The sequence below is a fragment of the Biomphalaria glabrata genome, chromosome 2 (assembly GCF_947242115.1).
Source record: "Biomphalaria glabrata chromosome 2, xgBioGlab47.1, whole genome shotgun sequence".
Classification (NCBI taxonomy): Eukaryota; Metazoa; Mollusca; class Gastropoda; family Planorbidae; genus Biomphalaria; species Biomphalaria glabrata.
The window spans coordinates 15,278,856-15,300,198 of record NC_074712.1 but is presented as its reverse complement, the minus strand read 5'-3'; the positions used below and the strand labels follow the sequence as shown (position 1 = coordinate 15,300,198).

Here is a 21,343-nt window from a genome sequence, read left to right as displayed (position 1 = left end):
CAAGAAAACATTAACAGGTACAGAAACACAATAGAGCCTTGATGAAATTTATAACAAATGAATATTCACGTGATTAACGCCATTACTAAAATCATTAAACTTAGAGACTCTTCAGGACAAAGACTAAATAAGTAAAGTAGCAGTAATAGGCCTAGGCCTACATTTAATAAACTGAACCCTAACACAACCTAACATAATAAAAAGATAAAGGCCCATTTCTCATTCCATTTGCAAGGACAAACTTGTACGGGTGCCCCCTTTTTCCCTAGTGCCATTATAACGGAACGGGTTGACTGAATCAGCCAGGAAAACCAACGACTTGGCAGGGTTAAATTTTCTCATTAACACTAGATGAACAAGTGAATAATAATAATCTTCATTTTTTTAAAAGAGCCACATTAAAGCAGTAAGGTAGCCAAAATAAGGTGTAGATGTCCAATCAATCGAAAGTTGAGGGGAAAAAATGTGATCATTAATTGGGCAGTTTTATAAGAAAATTGTTTACCCGTTTAAACAAGAAACGTAACTCTACCTTTTAGGATAGCACTAAATGGGCAACAGCTTTGGCCAGAAAAATGTCACTCACAATTAGTCACAATCTTGTGAAGTGTACACACGTGAATTTTTTTTTCAAGGTCATCCCCTTCCCTCTTTTTTTTTTCATTCTCGTCCATCTTTCTACTTCATCCACGTGAAGCGACAATGAGCGACGTGAAAGCGGCTTGCGATCAGCTTTTAAGTTAGTCATGTGTTCACTACAGTAAGTGGTTAAGTACATATACCCAAACGCGTTTGACACAAGGGAGGTAATTATGACTTTAAAAGAGTATATTTATGAAGTAATCAAACATTGCGATTATAATTGTATGCCAAAGTATTCTTTCGACAGTGACAAGCATTCAAAGTTAATGTAACATTAAATGTAAATAGCATTAATAAGTTAATATTTTAAAATGTCCTCTGAGCTAATCCACATTGAGATCCCAGGCTTAAGATGGAACACCCTTCATTGCATCTAGAAAATATAATCCCTCATACTGATAGCGTGTGTTGCGCGCATAACTTAAACGATTCACAACTTGTGACACGTGTGTGGTTAGGAATGGCTCATTAATATAACCAACAAAACGGGCAGTTGCCTTAGGCTTTATATGTTTATATTTGTGCGTGGGTGATAGCATAGTAATTGTTGTTGTTTTTCTCCTAGTAAACTATGTATAATTATAAAGCTTACAGCTCTATTTCAAAAGAGCACCAAAGCCCAACTTCCCAGATATGCGCATGCAATAAAGGGGCCAGCACAACTGGAATTAGATTTTTAAGTCTCCATTATTATCATTTTTCTCCATTATTCCATTACTCCACCAAAATGTAGTGTTATATTATCACAATACACTAACAATACTGATGTTTAAAAGTTACACTCCATTTTTATTAACGTGAAAACAAGGAGAGACCAACCAGCAGAGACTAATACACAATGACTACACACTACTGACACACTTAAAGAGTAAACCGTGAACATACTGAACAATAGAACAAGGGAGACTACAAGAAAACAAACACAAACACACACAACATACATAAACATAAATACACATATAAATGTAACATGTAGATCACTTGACGGGGTCAGTGAGTGTCCATTTCTAACCCTTTGACCAACCGGAAGGATTTTAACCAGAGGCCAAGAGTGAAAGATTGGCTCTTCACCTATCCCTAGTCCAGAGTTTCCCCATCAAGTAGATGATTATTTAATCACACCCATTTTCACGGGATACGATTCCTCGAGCCAACGATCTGTATATATAATTCCTTACGTCGCCCAACCATGCGGGACACCACGCACGCACGCCGACTCTCTAACCCTCGATGAAAAATTTCATGGGAAGATAATTCTTTTATTTCTGCAAGTAGGACTAGAGTTATCCCACGTTACTTTCGCAGCGTCAGAGAGCGCGGCTCAGAAAAAAAAGAGGGGGGGGGGAGAACGAGTTATCTTCTCTGTACATATATATAATTATCTACGTCGCCCAATCATGCGGAACACCACGCACGCACGCCGACTCTCTAACCCTCCTTCCGCCCTCACCCGCGCCTTCCTCGCTCTCCAGGCATGCGCACACGGTCGTTTGCCCAAACTCACCCCATTTAGACAGCTGTGTCTTTCAGGAAGTGTTCACCCGTCACTAAATAGTGGCGTATGCCACGCCGCGGGTCGGCTCGTATGGGTTTAATTTCCTCCTTACTCCTTACCATTCTAAGGCTGGAGGTAGGGCCTACGAGGTGTTCCAGTGTGTTTCCATAATGTGCCGCCACTATTCGTGGTTGGACCATCACCACCCGTAAGGAACGGCGTGACGGATGGGACTGTAACGTGGCAATGAGCTATTGATCTAAACTGACCACAGGTTGCGACGTCAGTGCATGTTCAGGCATTCTATAGGCCCTAATAATTGGTCTTGGGTGTATAGATTGGACTGAAAGTGAACCTACACACATTGGACAATGATTTGTCTCAAAAATTTTTTAAAGTTTTTTTGTGTGTGTTTGTGTTTGGTGTGTGTGTGTGTGGGGGGGGTAAGCACTATCATATTGTTGAACCCATGCCCACGGGAACTCTGCTACGCCCATTGCTCCATTCAATGAGGAGCGATCACTGCATGGTTATTGCCCTTCATGTTCATTCTGCTTTTCTTGAGGACGTTCTCGAGGTTATCTTTATAATCTTGTTAGGCCTATTCCATTGCACACCCCCAGCTTCCCTACTTCAGATATATATATATATATATATATATATATATATATATATATATATATATATATATATATATATATATATTGCCTTAAAACGCTATAACATATAACACCAACGGTTGGTTCTAATAATTATGAAGCTTGGCTAAGTATTTATATATCACAGCATCAGTCCCCATTTTCAAAAACGTAACAGTGCCATGAGAGATAAATTTAACCCTAGATGTATGAAAATCCTATTTATTGTTCTAATCGATCTCAAACTAGGTCAGATATCCAATTTATTTGGTCCGAATTTTACCACCTCAAAATTAACAGGGAATTAGTACGCATGTGTTGATTTACTAGAGCTATATAGTCTTCGAATTGAACACGTTTTTTTTTTTTTGTAAAATAATATATTCAAAATAGATTATAGGCCTACAGTCCTACACAGCACAACACTAATTTTAACATGCTCTTCGATTGTGAGTATATGCATATTGTTGGGCATACCCGGTAAGTGTTAACTTTTTGAATATAGTCTATGCTTCGCACCAATCGTTATGATAAAAATTTTGTTATGTATGTTTCTAGACAGGTGGAGATACCTCGATCGACAAGTAGGCCAAATATAACCTCGCCTTGCACAGGAGCACCAGGACGCAAATCTACACACAGCATGAATGAGCAGTTGATAACAGAGTTAACAGAGACATCTTAGACTTCCATTAGATATGGCGACAGGCAGTAAGTAGAATCTAGATCTAATCATATAATAGATCTAAAATATAGATCTATAGTCTGTAAATCTCATAGACAAGTATCAGAGGATTGCCCGTGTGTTTTAGCTGCTATGTTGTTGTTCCCCCTTTCTTTGGGTTGCCTCACTTAGATTAGATTGCAATATAGGGTCTATTTAGAATTTAGACTATTATTATATAGGTAGGTCGTATACCTGAGTCTCACTTGGGCTTTGAGTTTGAGACGTGGGTAAACCAAAACTTAGGCCCTAAGTTAGGGACTTGGGTCGGAGTAGAGTCTAGGCTGGACTAGATATTGATCTAGAATAATCTAGATCTATACTAAATTATATAATTTAATACTAGATCTAGATGTATTCTAGATCTATATTAGTATATAGAGTAACTTACATCTATCGAACACCTTCGTTTTAAGGTACTTATCGAACACCCCATTGTATTTTTTAAAATTCTCCTTTATTTCGATGATTATAAAGAAACTAGTCCATTCTTATTGTGCATCGTCCATTTCTTTATAGTTAAGTTATAATTAGTTTCATTTTCACCCGAGGATCATTTTTTTTACTTATATTCAAAGTGCATTGGTAATATTGGTATAAAAATTTCACATTTTTTGAACTCTTGGGAAGAGTGGAGTGAGTCTCGGGTTAAGGGTATTTTTTAATGCTAATGATGCTTCAGCTCAAAAAAACTATATAATACGCTTCTAATTAGGCTGAGAAATATTTACAACTATTTATTTGAAAGTGTCCTTTGTTACCTAAACATGAAAATTGAGGTTTAAAAAGGGGGTGTTCGATAATAGCAGTTTTTATATAAGCAATCTCAGCTTCGTAAGATATCGAACGCCATTTTAATGTTAAAAATAAACATCAAAGGGATATAACCCAAAGAACACAAAATATTTAAATTATATATTTTTTAATTGTTATTTTTAAAAATAATGTAATGCAAAGTACATATATAAATTACCCATGTGTAACAATTTGTATCAGCTATTTGTGGTTTACCGTAAATGTGCTATATTTTTCTAAGTAAATAGATTTACATCGATATGCACTAATTGTACCCATTTTAAAAGCTTGATTTTATGACACATATAGTTTGATGCTATTATCATGGTTGTGCTGCCATAGGTGCAAGGAATATAAAATATAACACAGGAACAATGAATTTAGAATATATCCAGTTGTGTTTTTTTTTCAGATGCCCCATTCTATTAACTTCTGAATTATGTGTTATAAACCAATACCTAGCGCATGTGCTTGATGTGAAGAGATATTAATAAAACGAAAGGGCTAAGGCTAAGGGGGAGGTATAGAATATAGATATGGTATTTTGAAATAGAAATGTCTTTGGTAGGTAAAAAAAAGGGGGGGGGGGAGAGAAACAGTCCAGACACTGTATCAAGAGATCATCAATAATTGATCGACCATTAAAATGTGACGTCAGCCTCAAATACATAGTCAGTTGTGCTTCTCGATCTAGACGTGTGGCGCAGGGTCTAAAAAAATTATATATAAAGTACCATATACCATAAAGTATGATAAAGCTCATAATGCGCTACAAAGACACTCCTTTGAAACATCACAAATACTCAAAATAATAACAATAACACATTTAACCACTCTCTTATTCTGCCTACACCCCCTTACCCGCGCTTTCTTCTTACGCAATTCCACTCTCCACATTCACACTTTTTCAGTGCAAAGTAACAACGTAAATTTCAAGACTCAATCCAAACGCAGCCACCAGACTAACACACAACAAAAAAAAAAAAAGGTCAGTGACAGCCCAACACACAGGTGTAAACCAGGCCACCAACGCAGCCCCAAAACATTGTTCAAGTTGTAGTAAGAACAATGTTGAGGGGAAAGGGGGAGGAGCCATCATTCGAGTACCTAAGGTCAAGCCGCTAATTAGGTCACAAACACTAGGCGTGATAGATATATAGATATGTTGTTTGTGTGTGTGTGTGACAAATACTAAGCGTGCTCTAAAATACGGTGTTTTTTTTTTTTTTGGTCAACCAGGTGGTTTAGGGAGGGCGTATCTATCTACATCTATAGGTAACACAGCTCGCAAGCTACCAAAGCTTTTCAGCACCACCCCCCTTCCCCGCCCAGATCGAAAAATATCTAGCACTGACTTTTGGGCTGTTACATACACTGAGCGTGCTAGATCGGCGGCTAGTTACGTAGGGCCGCGTACCGTATGTTTTGTTTTTAGGTCAACCAAGTAAACTGTTGTGTCCTGCAATGACTTGGGGAGGATTATCTATTGGCTACCAAAGCTTATTAGGCTCTCCCTCAAATAGATAATATCTGGATTTAATTTATTAATGGCCTTATGTCTCAAAATAGCTTAGACCTAAATAAGTACTACGATAATGCGTTACTGGGCTTAGCACCGTCAGTTTCTAAGCAGAGCTGATCAGTGATAGATTATAGATTCCTTCGATGTGGACCATGTGAAAATGACTAAAATCTGTCTGTCTTGACATGGCGTAAAAAGAAAATGATATAAATTTTTAAAAATATAGATTATAACACTTTTGAAACATCATACTTTTCACAAAATTTTAAGATTATAACACTTTTAAAACACCATACTTCTCATGTGTTCGATAAGTTCTTAATATGTTCGATAAGATAAGATAGAGGTAAAAAAGTGTTCGATAATTTAAGCTTTTGAAATCATCGACCTGACTCACTTTAACATCAAATATAAGTTTAACTTTGAGTAGTAATAGAATAAAACATGTCTACTTTTTAAGAAAAATGGATGAGGAGTTCATAGATATAATCAGTTTTTTTCTAGGTCTAATTTTTACGGAGATACACAAATTCAAACATAAAAAATGTCGGCAAATGAGCTTAACTTGTTCGATAAACGTAAGTTACTGAGACTAGATCTATCAATCTAGTAGTTAGTAGTAGTGACAGTAGTGTAGATACTAGTCTAGATATCTCAACTTGATTGTCTTGATCAAGGCCCAGGCAGCGAATTCAAAATTTGATCAACTATCCCAAAGTGAAAGTCTAAAGTTTAGTCTAACTAAAAAAGCCTAAAACAAAAACCTAAAAGGCAAGACAAATACATAGTCACATACTCATACTGACAAAGAATACTAAGAATAGATCAAAGAATTTAGATTGAGATCTAGATGTAGATTAGATTGAAGATCTATATTCTAGATCTATCATCATCTAATCTGAATCTGTCATAATCATGACATGATAATGTCATATAGAGTAATTGAGACCTCTATACTCTAACTATTACTATAGGCTCAACCCCTCTAGTCAGTCTAGTTATTGTAGAGTCTAGAAACAAATAATTTAAATTTAATAAAAAAAAATATCTACGATTCTATGCTAACTAAGTAACTAGATTAGACTAGAATATCTAAGAATCTATTCCTCAACTAGATCTAGTCTAGATCCTGAGATTGTAATGTAATCAGTGAGAGTCTAACTTTTATAATAAAATGTAATTACTAGATTCTAGATCTAGAATCTAGAATACTCTATTAAATTTATAATATAATATTAATTTTTATAATAATTATATCTTGTCAATATATATCTTATTTAGTCATGTAGTATAGCCAGCATTATGACTGATGAGTATACCAACTTCTGGCCTGCAATTTTAATTTATAATCTAAGACTTCTACGAGTACGAGGAACTATGATTGTAGTGTATATAATAATATATACTAATATTATAGTCAAGTACGATAGTGTTTATATAGTACAAAGTATGAGATTTATAAGATCTCTAGAAAATTGAAAATCTAGATTTAGATCAAGTGGCTTGTTTAAATATCATATCGACCTCTTACTCTTAGTCTTCCTACATGTAGTCATTGTAAGTCTAGTGTCTATTACTAATATATAGGTAGAGCTATCACTGTATATGGCCTCCTTCAATCTTTCCATTGAGAACTCTTGAGCTTGTAAAAAAATGTTTTGTAAAATGTTTTACATGTTTCGGATGTTCCTTCAGAGTTGAAGATAATTACTTCCTAGTCCAAACCTCCCGCAGGACGACGGGGGATGGGAGTGGGCAGGGTTTGAACCCGGGACCATCGATAAATCTGAACGACAGTCCAGCATGCAAACCGCACGACCAGGCAGCCATCCAACTGTTCTTTATTTCAAAGACTGTCTCTCATTGGCTTTCTCTCTTTTTCATTTTTGATATATCTCATAGTTTTTATTTTCAAAACAAGTGAGCTTATAAATCTACCTGCATACGAGATTTATTTCTTTTCTAGAGAACTCTGTTTGTACATACTTAAAAGTATGATAGATTTTTAGGGCTCCCTTGAGTCCACCCAACTCTAAAGGGTACCTGTCTTCAGTTGGGGAAAGTAAAGGCGGTTGGTCGTTGTGCTGGCCATGACACCCTGCTTGTTAACTGTTGGCTAAAGAAACAGATAATCTTGACATCATCTGCCCTACAAATCGCAAGGTCTGAAAGGGGAACTTTTCTTTATTTTTTTTACTAGTATGATGTACCTAAATGTTTTTCATGTGATATAAAGTATGTTGTAACATTCTGGAACTTAGATCAAATAATTCATTCAAAAATATTTGTAGCAACAATAAGTTATTATCATTAAACACACAAAAGCACATTCAGTAGCGTGTGTGCAAAGGATGTGGACCCACCAGGTGACACTAAAGTGGCTGCAGTGTTTCTACACTTGCAGGCCTCAGGACTAGCAAAAAAATACCCAGAACCTTCAAGGGTTAAGTTAAGACAGCTTTTGGCTTCATTTTTTTGAGAGTTTGTGCTTTTTGAAAAACTAGACAATTTCATTCAAGAAAATAATTGACATAAAATGTAAGCTTAGTCGTATTTCATGCAACATTCCTAGCATAAAGAATGGCTGTGTGTTATACTTTTTAGGGTATCATCACAGTGGTCCTGAGTTTGACCTTTGCTGCAGCCTGACTTCATTTCTTAAGAGATATCTAACATTTTCAAAGTTAGTAAAAGAATTGAAAAATTGTTTACATTTAAATAGTTGCCATGAAAGTTTAACAAATATAGAAGAGTCTTGATAACCTGGCAGTCAGGATAACTTGGCCTCACCGTGGCATGGTATTATTATGATATATAATTAATTATATAATATTTTATTACATATTTTTTTGTTCATTCAGGTACAAAACCATTTGATCCACGATGCCATTCAGTAACTCTGGAATAAGTAAACTGCGGCGGCAGTGGATAACATTTGAAATGTCTCTCCGCTATGGCCGCTGGAGTGTCAAAAAAACACTTCTAGGATTAACTTTAATGACAGTTTTTGGCTTCCTCTTGTTTTGTATTTGTAAGTGTTTTTTTTTATAAGTATTTAGCATGTTTTTTTTCCACTAAAGTTTAGTCAATCATTAGCCAAATTACTTTTAAATACATACATGTAATTTCAAAGGGCTGTTTTGAAATTATGGTTAAAACTCACTAAAATTATTTGTCTCAACAGATCATAAGTTATCTACTAATTAATAATATTACACCCTTTGGCAAACTAAAATCTTGTCAATGCTCATCCTATTTTCTCACCATATTTTCCCGCTGTTTAAGCCTTATCCTTGAGCCTGTTTTGATTCTGTTTTTTTATTTTCACCCCTATGAGTAGATGGCTAGCTCTGCCAGGTTTATAATGTCCCCAAAAGAATAAACAGCTTTGTCAAGATACAGCATATAAGTAGTTAATTTACGATTTAACATTTGAACAAAATTGTGTATAAATATATATGCATGCTGTTAAGTTTCCCTGCATTCCAAGCTAGAACTGAAGATATGACATGCATCAATTTGTGTAGTTTGGCTCACTCTTTAATTTCTTTGAGCATGTAGAATGTCAAACTGGCCATTGATGTTGTTCTTCATGTCCTTTAATTTGTAAGCTTCTATATGAGTGTTTCTCCAGTACTGGTTACAACTAGGTATTGGTTCACTAAAAAGTCCGTATTTCATAAGATTGTTATTCAAATGTGACAATTTGCATTACATTGCATTAAGAAATGGTTAATCTATAAATTTTGATATTTTGAGCTCATAAGGTGCTAGGGAAATATTGAAATTGTAAAAAATGTGTGAAATTACTACCCAAAATGGCAGCTTTTGATGTAACACGGAACACCATGGTATGATTGAATTAATATCGTACTAAAACCAAGGGGCATAAAACTTCCATCTTTGTTGGAATATGTTAACAAGATCCTCATATTTCAATGTCATTATTTAGTTTTTCTCAAGGTTATTAAAATATTGATTAAACACGGTCACAAAAAGGCGTTTGAGGCGCATCGCGATGTGTCCCACTTTATACGGAATTACAATCCTCTATGAATTGTAAACAAGAAATAAATAATATGCTCAACATTGCATTTCTGTTACAACAAGCATTAAAGATTTCTTTTAAAGTATTTTTTTTGTTAAAAGCTTTCTAAACATGCATAACGAGCTTAAAATAGGTCGAGGTGTCCCAGATGAAGCGCCTGTGCTGCGTGTGTTAAGAATGGGATTATTTTTCCCACAACACTACTTTTTATGAATGAGAGTTCTTTTGAGCATCACAGGTATTGTGTAGAACAAAAGAAGTGCCGTTTCCGCTGGAAATACTGGCGTAGTAATTAACAGGAGTACGTAAACAATAGCGTGTCCCACAATAAACCATTGATGCGCCTCAAGCGTCGACACGATCAATCGCCGGCAATCTTGCACAAAAACCTCATTTAATCTGTTTTTTGTGAATCAACAACCCATCAGGTACGTAGATATTTCATTATTCTACTGAAATTTAAGCTTATTACAAATAAGTTTGATTGCAATATCCAAATCGAAGTGCTTTTTTTATTACGAGGTTACTAAATTTAACCATTCAATCATGACGTCACGTGAAGCGTCTTGAACACAATTTAGTCTTAAATCGTAAAGTTAATCAATTTTAAAGCCTGTTACTAAACAAAAAGTTTATATTTCTAAAACAATTATGTTGATGTAATAGTAGACGTGTGTAGCGATTTAAAATAATTAATTTGTTTTTATTTTGAGAAGTAAATTGGATTAGGCGTTGAGGCGCTCCTTGGGACCCCGTGCTGGTGTTTTCCATGCATAAATTATGGCGTCACATGTAGCGTCTAATGCGAGTTCAGGATTTGTTACGTTTTCTGTATTCATGGAAGTTTTAATTAAGATTAAATGATTTTAATATATGTAATAAACTATTTTCATAATTAATCATTTTAAATGAACATTTATTGACATCTTTTATTTTATATTTTTTGTAATTTTACTTTACATCGTTTGGGGCGTTTCAGTGGACACTACTCCGTTTGTTTACAAATGGTGTCCTAGTTTGCGTCTGTTAAGTCCAAATAGATTTTAGTGATAGTTTGTTAAAGATTTTACAGTGTCAGATAATATTAGCTACATCTAAAAGAAATAAAGCGGTACTGTTTAAGAAATATTAAATAATTAAAATTTACTTATTACTGTAAATAAGATTTAGAACTATTAGATCTTTCGTTTGAGGCGCATCTCGGACACTTGTCTTTAAAACTTTAAAGAGCTTAACTCTAGATCTAGAAATCTAGACTGATTAGACCTCTAGACCTAAATCTAGATTTACTCTAGATCTAGATCTAATTATGTAATTCATTATCTAGATTTACTCTAGATCTAGATCTAATTATGTAATTCATTATATTATAGCTAGATTTACTCTTGAGTCTTGATCTAGACCTAGAGTAGAGTAGAATAGTCTAGTCAGTCTAGATCTAATTCACTATCTAGATTTAGATCTAAACTAGATTATTAGATTAGAAATCATTAGATCTTTTATGAATCTAGACTAGTGACTCTAGACTAGATCATTTATGACTAGATTTAGAATCTATTTTTAGATTTAATAATATATTTTTCTTTAAATTGACCAGTATCTAGAAAAATATCTAGAGACTAGATCTATATTATAGACCTATTCTATATTAAAATGTAGATAGTATCTAAAACAAAGTTTGGTTTAACCTGCACTTAATTTCCATTGTATTGTTTATACAGTATATTCAATTATATTATATTCAGTTCTTTCAGTCTACCACTGAATGATTATAACTTAAGTTAATATAATTAACAGTACTAGTCCTATACTATTGATTGAGTCTATCCCTATCAAGCAATTATGGGCATTACTAGACTAGATTTAAATAATGCACCAATATATAATATATTATATGTTTATGAAATTTATTAGTAGGCCTATATTATATATAATAGATCTATTTATTTAGATACTTATACATTTTTTTATAAATTACAGATTTCAGTAATGGAGTATCTGTTAGAGTTTCAAGGCGTCTACAAGCCAAGAAAGACTCTAAATTTACAAGCATCAAAGCCTGAGTCTCTAACACGTGTTGCTGTTTTAGAGCAGAGAGAAAAGGAAAGGTTGAGAAAAGCTGCATACAGGGCCTAGTTAAGCCCACATGAAAAAGCTTGGATAAACAGAAAACGCAAAGAAAGAAAACAGCAAGCTAATAGTCCACTTAATGTCATCTCAGCAGAGGTTGGTGAATCACTAGGTACTGGATTCCAGACTCCAGTGGCAAAAAGAATGGCTGTTTCAAGGGCTTTGATGAAATTGCCTAGGTCACCCAAGAAATATGCTGCAGTTTTTGATGGTCTCACACAAATATGCTCCCCAAGAAAAAGTAAAAGCTGTCCATGACATACGCTTTCTGCGCCTACCTGAGAGAAGAAAGCTCATCCTTCTAAACAACATTAAAGAAAGTATCAAAACCTAACTACACTCCACCAGCAAAAAAAAAAGTCAGATGTCTAGTGCTCATAGACAAGTACTCTGCAGTATCCTTAGTAAGTACAACAAACTCAGAGGTTGTGCTACTCATTTCTAACATTTGGTCAAGAAGTTTTATGTCCAAGTGCAAATCAGAACAAATTGCAAGAAAAAAAATGACGTGATTGCATTGCACAAAATGCCTTGGAAACAATATTCATTTTTTACAGTAGAGGGAACTGATCCCTCTCAATCATCTGTTAGTGCTCAAACAGGAAAACGTTTCATGCAAAAGCTACTTTACATAAGATGCAGTCTTGCTTATGTGAGTTGTGTTTGAAGATTTTTCTTTATATAGAGGGCATTAATAAATTTCTGATCAAAAAAGGACACAGAGAGCTGACATTAATAAATCCAGCTTCATCACTTGACTTAACTCTATGCCCAAGAACTAATGCCAATTGTTTTCATAAGCTGCAGTGCATTGAAAGATCATGTAGCAACTGTGGTGTGGATTTAATTAACAAGTATTGAGCCTTTAAAAAATTGCACAGATGAATTAGCAGAGTGGAGTATAGTATGTGGTCAAAGATGACGGATGAGTATGTTCAGAGTGATGGTACACTGCAAAAGGTATCAAAGTGGCGACCAGTAAATAAAGAAGGATCTTTTAATGACCTAGTGAGAGGTATTACACCTAACACTATTGCTTACAGAAATAGAAGCTGTTTCTGCTATCCATACAGAAATTCATATGGCAGTCAGTGCCTGCATGATGAAATATGTGGCTCTTGGAAGGTGTTCAAACTTCAGAAACAAAATGGTAAGTACTTGTATTTATTTATTTTTAAATAGCACTTTACAATTATCTGAGAAAAAAACATTATTCATTTTAAAATTACGTAATTGATTTCTAAATGAAATTGTTTCTTTTTCTTCAGTAGTGCAATCTCAGTCAAATCTTGAAGACTCTTTGGATGTCAGTCCCATATGCTCAAATTCAAAGGTAAAGAGCTTTTACATATAAACATTTTAAACATTTTCATTGAATCTTATGTTACCTGTATTGTATAAGTTGTTTTTTAATAATATACCTTGCTAAATAATTTTAGACTCATTTTAGAAATTAAGTATTTCAGCCCCATGTTGTTGTTTTTTCAGGCCCAAACAATTTTCTTCACTCATCAAAAGTACATTGTAAATAGCTGTGTGATTGTCAAGTATGGGGAAATATTCTATCCAGGTATAATTTTTTGCACTGTGTACCTTTTAATTTCAATAAACAAGTTCAAAGTATGTTTTAGATTGAAGTATTAACTTTTCAACATTGCTGGTAATTTTTTCTAACAGGAGTTGTGATAGAAGTCCTGGATGATCAGCGCAGAAATAATTTTTTTAAAAGGCACAGAAATTAAAGAAATATAGGACATACAGTTAGTGTATGCAGACAGGATTGTTACTGAAGTGATGTTGATACCAAGGCAATAGTTTGAGAGTGGAATGTTTTGATTTCTGAATTTGTCAAATAAAATTTGTGTACAGTTTTATGTGTTTTCTTTTCTTTCTTTTTTTTTTCAAACCTTTTTCTGTGTGTTAAAACTAACAAAAGATATAAAATATATATTTGTCAATAATTAAAAATAATAATGATCATTCACTTGTGCACAGATAAGACAAAAATATAAACTTATAAACATTATTTTAAAAAATGGTGTCCCATGAAGCACCCGCGACATTTTGTGAAATTAAAGCAGCATTTTTACAAATGGGTACTATATGACTAGAATAGTGAACTTAATAACAAGTCTAATGGATCACTTTAGTGCAAAAATAAAATAATTTCAATATTCTCACAGAATATCTTTTAAAAAAACTTTAACTTGTAGTGTCACAGGTGCTACGGTGTCCCAAATTTTGAATTGAGCTCAAATCCACTTTTTCTATGCAAAAGCATAAATTTCAGTATCTAAAGACTAATATCAATAAAGACAGTTATATTATGCTAAAATACAATGAATTTATCAATTGGTCGTTGTTAAATTATCAAGTGGTGTCCCGGTGATGCACCTGTGACGCAAAAGGGGGTACCCCTTGAATAGACACTGCTGTCAAAATCTACATCTTGCAATTCATTTTCTATTGATAAATTCTTAAAGTGAACTGGTTGAAGAAGTGAATACAGTTGAAATGAAACCAAAAACTTCAACTTTAATTTTTAGCATAATGTGACACTTTTTGGCACCAGTACTGGAGAAACACTCATATGTTGTTATTGTAGTACTGCGTTTTTCCAGTTCTAATTTAAAGCATCTTTTTAATGTTTGATTTCTGAATCATTAGGTTCCTTTTTTTTGGTCTGGCTTTTTTTTGGGGCAACATCTGCAGGTCAAATTTCTTTTATCCAATATAAAGTAAAGTTCCCCTTTAAGACCTTGTGGTATAGAGGGCAGATGATGTAAAGGTCATCTGATTCTGTGGCCTACGGTTAACGAGGGTGTCATGTGGCCAGCACAACGACCAACTGCCTTTACTTTTCCCCAACTAATGTCAGGTACCCATTAGAGCTTGGTGGACTCAGAGGCGCCCAAAGATCCGGAAATTAAAAATCCCAGTCTTCGTCAGGATTCGAACCCCGGTTCGAAAGTCAAGCGCTTTACCGCTCAGCCACAGCACCTCCTCTATTTTTTTATCCAATATGTGTAATACTTGTGTGTAATTATAATTATATATCAGCGCTTCTTGTTTGTAATGTTATCTGCAGGCCTAATACTTTAAATCATAGTTGCAAAAGACTATCAAAGTTTAGAAGCGTAGTGAAAAAAAATTATTTGTCTGTACCTATAAAACTACACAAACAAAAAAAAATAAATATAATACTAATACATATTTAAATTTTATCATGTTTTTTAATGTGTAGATTTTTTTTTTTCTTTTCAAGATCACTTAACTTACAGTGTTGAACTTCTGCCATGGAATCCAAGTGTGGTAAGTGAAAGCTTAATTTAATGTTTAAAAATGTTGGTGATAATAGAAAAGTTATTTATATTTATTTACTGAACATCTACTCAGTTTTGGTTTTATTAAATAAATAGTTTTATTAATTTATATAAAATTTATTATTGAAAGTCAATAGATTTGCTATATTCTATTGGCTAAGATAAATTCATTTTTCTTTCCAATTCTTTCCAAGCGTTTAGAAATAATATATCTGAGAAATCAATAAATTGGCACAAATGTCATATCTATAAATGTAAAGAATGATTATATTGATACAAACATGTAAACATTTGTAACAATAGTCTTTTTATTTTTGTGTAAAAACATATTTTTAAAAAATAATTTAACGATTGTTAATTGTGATAACTTAAAGTTAGTACAATGGTTAACTTAGACTTAGACTTAGGTCCTCCTGCGCCGTTCGGCGCATTGGGCGGCAAGCTGTCTCCATAATGATCTGTCACTGGCAATGTCTGAAGCCTCTTCCCATCTGGTGTCCACTGTTCTGAGGTCCTCCATGAAGGTGTGTCGCCAGGTAATACGAGGACGTCCCTGTTTGCGCTTTCCTCGTTTTGGCTTCCATGTTATCGCAACTCTTGGTGTGCGTAATTCATTTTGACGTAGAACATGTCCCGCAAACCTCATGCGACGCTCAGTCACAACCTCACTAAGTGTTCGACTCCCAGTTCGGCAAAGGATTTCCTTGTTTGAGATCCGGTCTGTGTAACTGACTCCTAAAATCCGTCTCAGCCATCTCTGTTGAGCCACATTTAGTCTTTTCTCAATTTTGACAGATGACTTCCACGTCTCACATTCATATGTAGCAGTTGGAATGACGATTGTGTTGAGAAGGTGTATTTTTGTCTCGAGTCCAATGGCTTGGCTAGTCCAAATAGGCTGCAGCCTTTGGAAAATGCTCCCTGCCTTTCCTATTCGGCACGCTACATCATGGTAAGCATCTCCATCATTTGTTATGATGCTGCCAAGGTACGTGAACTTGTCCAGCTCTTCAAGCTTTGACTCGCCAAGTCTGACGGGGACACCCTTTGCCTTATATCCCACTCGCATAATTTTAGTCTTATCCAAGTTTATGCGGAGGCCAATTTTGGGTGCCTCTCTGTCTAGGCTCTCCGTCATTTCTTGAATGCATTTATTTGTAGCCCCGAGTAGTGCAACATCATCAGCAAAGTCCAAGTCCGTCAATCGGAGTTGTTCATGCCATGGAATACCAAAGGCAGTCTGGTTCATTGCTCTCCTCATTATGTAGTCGATGGCTAGGAGGAAAAGGAAGGGAGATAAGATGCACCCCTGTCTCACACCTGTCTCGATTGTAAAAAACTCTGTTGTTCCCTCTTCTGTTTTAATGCAGCAACTAGACTGACTGTAAAGGTGTCGTAGGATCTGGACGAATTTTTCTGGTATACCGTATTCTCTAACTATTTTCCATAGTGATTCTCGGTGGACACTATCAAACGCTTTTTTGAAGTCCACGAAACTGATCGTTAGCCGTTGTTGGTACTCAAAACTTTGTTCTATGATATTTCGTAAAACGAAAATCTGCTCTGTACATGATCTGCCTCTTCGGAAACCTGCTTGTTCTTCTCTGAGCCTTTCATCTACAGACTGTTGAAGCCGTCTCAACAAAACAGTGCTGAAAACTTTGCCTGGGACAGAGAGGAGAGTAATGCCCCTCCAGTTGTTACAGTCTGCCAAGTTGCCCTTTTTTGGAAGCTTTAGAGCACTTTAAAGAGACCCTTAACCAACTGTCGCCAGACATAACTTACATATTCAAGGACCCCTCTCCAGACAATGATCTCAAGGTCAAGACAGACCCAATAACTGCTGAGGAGGTTACCATGGCCATTGCAGTGCTAAAGAATAACAAAGCACCAGGACTAGACATGATATCAGCAGAAATGCTAAAATATGGGGGACAGTGCATTGTTAACAGAATGACTGATCTCTTAAATCTCTGTTGGCGAACTTCAAAAGTCCCAGAGGACTGGCAAAAGGGAGTGATTGTAAAGCTTCCAAAACAATGGTTAAAAAAGAAAACAATTATTTTTTATTGATTGTAATTCTGTTGGAAATATTTTAAAATTAGATCTTGGTGGATTTGATCTAACTTAAAGAAACTCAATTGGAGTATAAGTCTTATTGGGAAATGCCTGTTGTCAGAAGTATGGTGTAATAAAGTCTAAGACCTTCTAGTAGATCTGCTTTCTTTGCATTGATCCATTTTTTTCTGGGTGGGGGCTTTTCTCTTTCTCTCAAGCCTTATTTGTTAATATTAGGATTGACTAATTAGTCAAATCTTTCAAGCTTTAATTAAGTTGCCTACCATGCTTCAGCAATGGAATGTCCTTGCTATCCCATTTTCCTTTTTTTTTTCCAAAATTCTTAAACAAGAAAACTTAAATAAATTATCCCAAAGGTTAGGGGGCATGGTGGCAGAGTGGTAAAGCACTTGGCTTCCAAACTGAGCAGTTCCAAGTTCAAATCTTGAAGAATGGGATTTTTAATTCTCGGATTTCAAGGCTGCTTCTGAGTCCACCCTACTCTGTGTTTGGGAAAGTAAAGGGGTTTCACATTGTGTTTTCCTCATGACATCCTCATTAACCATTGGCAGTATGACAATCATCTGCCCAATAGATCACAAAGTCTGAAAGGTGTACTTTAGCCCAAACAAAGTTGCATTATCTTCTGTGCTCTATATAGAACAATTTTCAAATGTACTAAGAATGCTTTAAATGCTTTATAAAATAAAAAATCACAATGTTTATTAGTAATGATCATTTCACATGTACAGTCTTGTCTAAGTTTATGGGATAATTGACAGGATAACTGGTGTGAATACGAGAAAGTTCCAGAGTACATGCTGTTACCTGCACCCGATGAAATCACTGTCGTCACCATGTTTCTTGATCTGGGAGTCTTCAAAAAAGGAGAGGAATACTTCTCCTATCACTCTCCTTACAAGTACAAGAGGTGGATGAGAACTTTTGGGAAAATGGTGAATAGAGTCGTGGCCTATATGGAGAATGATGAACACATAGAATACTTCAGGCATGTTCATAGGTTTTAGGATTGATCATTGGTCAATATTAAACATTCTGAAGTTATTGTGTAAATAATAATAAAAAACTGGTCAATACACAGTAAATAGATTGAAAGAATGATTTAAATGAAAAATATTCTTTGAAAAAATAGATCCATTGTAAATCTTAAAAGGACTTGTTAATGCACTCATCTTTCACATAAAAAAAAACAAAAAAAACCAGACAATCTCATTATAATTCTATAGAAAAAAATAAAATTAAAAAGAAGTAAATACTATTAAATACCATAGTATTAATCTCTGATTTTTTTTGTTCCCAGGAAAATTAGATCATGTCTACCTGAAAGTCATACAAAAATTATCAAAATACACAGACAAGAACTTCCATCATTCAATCACCTGGCACAAATCCAACATATCTACAGTCAGCCATCATACCCAAAGCACTACCCCAACACTATTTACCCAGAATACTCTTGTGCCATGCATGCAAAATATGATGTCCTGCAGCGCTCGTGTGTAATGGACTTCTTTAAAACCCCATATTTTGCATGGGTAGATGTGGGTCTCTTCCGCAAGCTGGATGATACTGACTATCCTCTCTTTAAGCTGGTCCCACCAGACAAATTTAACCCAGAAAGGATTGGATTCTCTCAGGCTTGGCCTCAAGATCCAGCTATACCACCTGAATACATCTTAAAAAAGAAGTTGGTCTGGGTCTCTGGGAGCATGGTCTTAGCTACTAAAGAGGTGAGCTCATAGTGATGAACCTTCTGTTGTTTATGGTCTTTGACTTGTAGCACCAAGGTGCTGGTAGACAACTAAACCGCTGTGGGCGTATTTTATTTTAACTTGTAAAAACTTGAAATAACTTCTTTGTGAACAATACTAAATTATAACTTGTATTGCAATATAGTTAAGATATAATGAAATAGATGTAGGAAACTTTAGTAATAATATAAAATAGTATTTTTAACAAGATCTAACTCACTACAAAAACACGTCTTTTTGGTCTGGCGTTCTGGGGTCATCTATATAAGACCACTGACTACAATGCTGCTTATCTTGCATCATTCACACTGCATAGCTAACCTCTTCCCACTGTCAACATAGAAACACACACTCCTTAACATTCTAGCTAAAAAAATTAGCAGGAACATTTCCTAAGAGACAAATTTCATTATTTTAATATTTTAAAGATTTCGTTGTATAAAGCAGTGATTGTTGTAAATAATTTTGTAATGGGTTATTAACTCTTTATCTCCATAATTATTTTTCTATGTTCTGACAATTGTTCATTTTCGACATTTGTACATTCTACCCTGTTATGATTAACTTCAATAACATTTTTGTTTGTAATCAGAAAACATTACTTTTGGTATAGAATTATAGGATAATGCATGCTCTTTTTATATAACACAAATTAAATTTTATAAAAGCATTAATTTAATTTAATGAGGTAAAATCAACTATGGTTAATCAGGAGAAATCAAATTAATTTTGATTTTGTTCATAAAATATGAGTTCTTAAAAGTACATGAGTTTTCTTTCCTTTGTGTCATGACATCACTAATGCATTGCTTGACCTCTTTGCTCTTTTCAGTACATGCTAAATTTCACAAGAGATTACAAAATGGCTGTGAAGGAACTGCTGGACCAGGGCTTGTCTAACACTGACCAGGAGGTCATAAATGCAATGTACTCTGCCAAAATGCGGAAGCCAAATTACATCAAGATCAAAACATACATGTGCCATCAAGGCCAGCTTGGTCTATATGGTGCAGAGTCTCGATACTTCTGTCTGGGCTATGTGTGCAAGTATGCATGGGAAAAAAGGGTGCCACATGTGAAGGACAAACTCTCAGTTAATGCTCACTCTAACAGGTAGCATTATTAAAGAGAGCAATTGTTATCTTTCTCTCTCAATGGAAATATGGGACCAAAACAGAACATACTGAAAAAAAAAAAATTCCAGAAAAGCTTGTCAGTTATATTTCATGTGTGTCAACAATCTGAATTATTATATTGTAGGTACCGGTATCTGACAGAAGCAACTGTACACTTTTATCAAAAGGATATAGACTCATTAGATAAATCCAGTACAATAACTATTACATTTCTTAAGAAACTACTATTGAAATGTAATTTTCAACATGGATTATTTTCTAGACTATTTGTTGATGTTATGTGAAACAATTCTTTGTATTTTACTCATTAATGTTTTATTCATTTGTTTATTTTATATTAAAATAAAATATATATTTTTTACACTTTGATATTGGTTTAGTTTTACTCAGAAATAAAAAAAAAATAAATTCATATATCTATTAAACTATTTCTATTCAGTGAGCATTTAAAAAAGACACATGCCATCATATTACAAAATACCTTTAATTGGGGCTTTATATTCAGTTTATTAGTGAAATCTATACTGGTATAGATTAACTCAGCCATAGGTACATTTTATGTTGTCATGAAATGAAGAGAAGATTCAATATTGATCAACTTTGATTTATTTTATGGTTGAAGACAAAACAACTAAAGGAATTTTTGTGTCCAAGTTGACTTTATTTAGAATAAATAGTGTCATGAATTTAGTTTCCTCAAAAATAAGAGATTGACAAAGTTCAGTTACAATCAAACACTGGAAACTAAATCAATCTCTTAGTGAAGTGTAGGGAGGCAGTATGTCCATGTATTTGTGAGCTAGACTGAACAGTTTCAATGCACTGAGGTACAAGTACATTGACTAAATGGGACATTGTTTTAATGATCAAAACATGACATGAAGATTAGAAATTTTCATAGTGACATGAAACTGAAGCCAGCAAAGGTCAAATGCTGAAATGAAAATATAGTCTTAAAAAAAAGATCTTTTCATCTAAAGCAGACATTTCTTTAGGAAGAATAAATAATTATGATTCTCAGAAACAATGATGCTGACCAGTATTGACAATGTCAAGTAAT

General features: G+C 34.5%; 2 protein-coding genes across 9 annotated transcripts; both read left to right on the top strand.

The window, feature by feature from the left end:
* The first annotated feature begins 738 nt into the window (after positions 1-738).
* On the top strand, positions 739-20,643 carry LOC106079624 (uncharacterized). Of its 6 annotated transcripts, none has more exons than XM_013240822.2 (7): positions 739-760; positions 3,334-3,486; positions 8,678-8,847; positions 15,260-15,306; positions 18,158-18,384; positions 18,697-19,126; positions 19,980-20,643. In XM_013240822.2, the coding sequence occupies exons 3-7, from the start codon at positions 8,700-8,702 to the stop codon at positions 20,262-20,264; spliced, it is 1,137 nt and encodes a 378-aa protein (XP_013096276.2). In that variant the 5' UTR covers positions 739-760; positions 3,334-3,486; positions 8,678-8,699; the 3' UTR covers positions 20,265-20,643. The 6 variants fall into 6 exon arrangements, with proteins under 6 accessions (XP_013096276.2, XP_013096274.2, XP_013096275.2 ...); XM_013240820.2 differs by lacking the exon at positions 739-760 and adding an exon at positions 3,082-3,224; XM_013240821.2 differs by lacking the exon at positions 739-760 and adding an exon at positions 3,145-3,255.
* On the top strand, positions 9,445-13,865 carry LOC129924501 (uncharacterized). 3 transcript variants are annotated; one of them, XR_008776439.1, is made up of 5 exons: positions 9,445-10,739; positions 11,845-13,144; positions 13,263-13,327; positions 13,483-13,564; positions 13,672-13,865. XR_008776439.1 is itself a non-coding variant. In XM_056019313.1 (5 exons), the coding sequence occupies exons 2-5, from the start codon at positions 12,901-12,903 to the stop codon at positions 13,734-13,736; spliced, it is 456 nt and encodes a 151-aa protein (XP_055875288.1). In that variant the 5' UTR covers positions 9,451-10,292; positions 11,845-12,900; the 3' UTR covers positions 13,737-13,865. The 3 variants fall into 3 exon arrangements, 2 of the variants coding, with proteins under 2 accessions (XP_055875287.1, XP_055875288.1); XM_056019313.1 differs by having other exon boundaries at positions 9,451-10,292; XM_056019312.1 differs by having other exon boundaries at positions 9,448-10,292; positions 13,483-13,865.
* Positions 20,644-21,343: the final 700 nt, after the last annotated feature.

Excerpts from the sequence above, each read along its gene's own strand:
- LOC106079624 (XM_013240822.2), top strand. The coding sequence starts at position 8,700 with ATGCCATTCAGTAACTCTGGAATAAGTAAACTGCGGCGGCAGTGGATA. Across the intron at positions 8,848-15,259 it reads CTTCCTCTTGTTTTGTATTT|ATCACTTAACTTACAGTGTT; the intron begins GTAAGTGTTTTT and ends TTTCTTTTCAAG. Across the intron at positions 19,127-19,979 it reads TGGTCTTAGCTACTAAAGAG|TACATGCTAAATTTCACAAG; the intron begins GTGAGCTCATAG and ends TGCTCTTTTCAG.
- LOC129924501 (XM_056019312.1), top strand. The coding sequence starts at position 12,901 with ATGTGGTCAAAGATGACGGATGAGTATGTTCAGAGTGATGGTACACTG. Across the intron at positions 13,145-13,262 it reads CAAACTTCAGAAACAAAATG|TAGTGCAATCTCAGTCAAAT; the intron begins GTAAGTACTTGT and ends CTTTTTCTTCAG. Across the intron at positions 13,328-13,482 it reads CCATATGCTCAAATTCAAAG|GCCCAAACAATTTTCTTCAC; the intron begins GTAAAGAGCTTT and ends TTGTTTTTTCAG.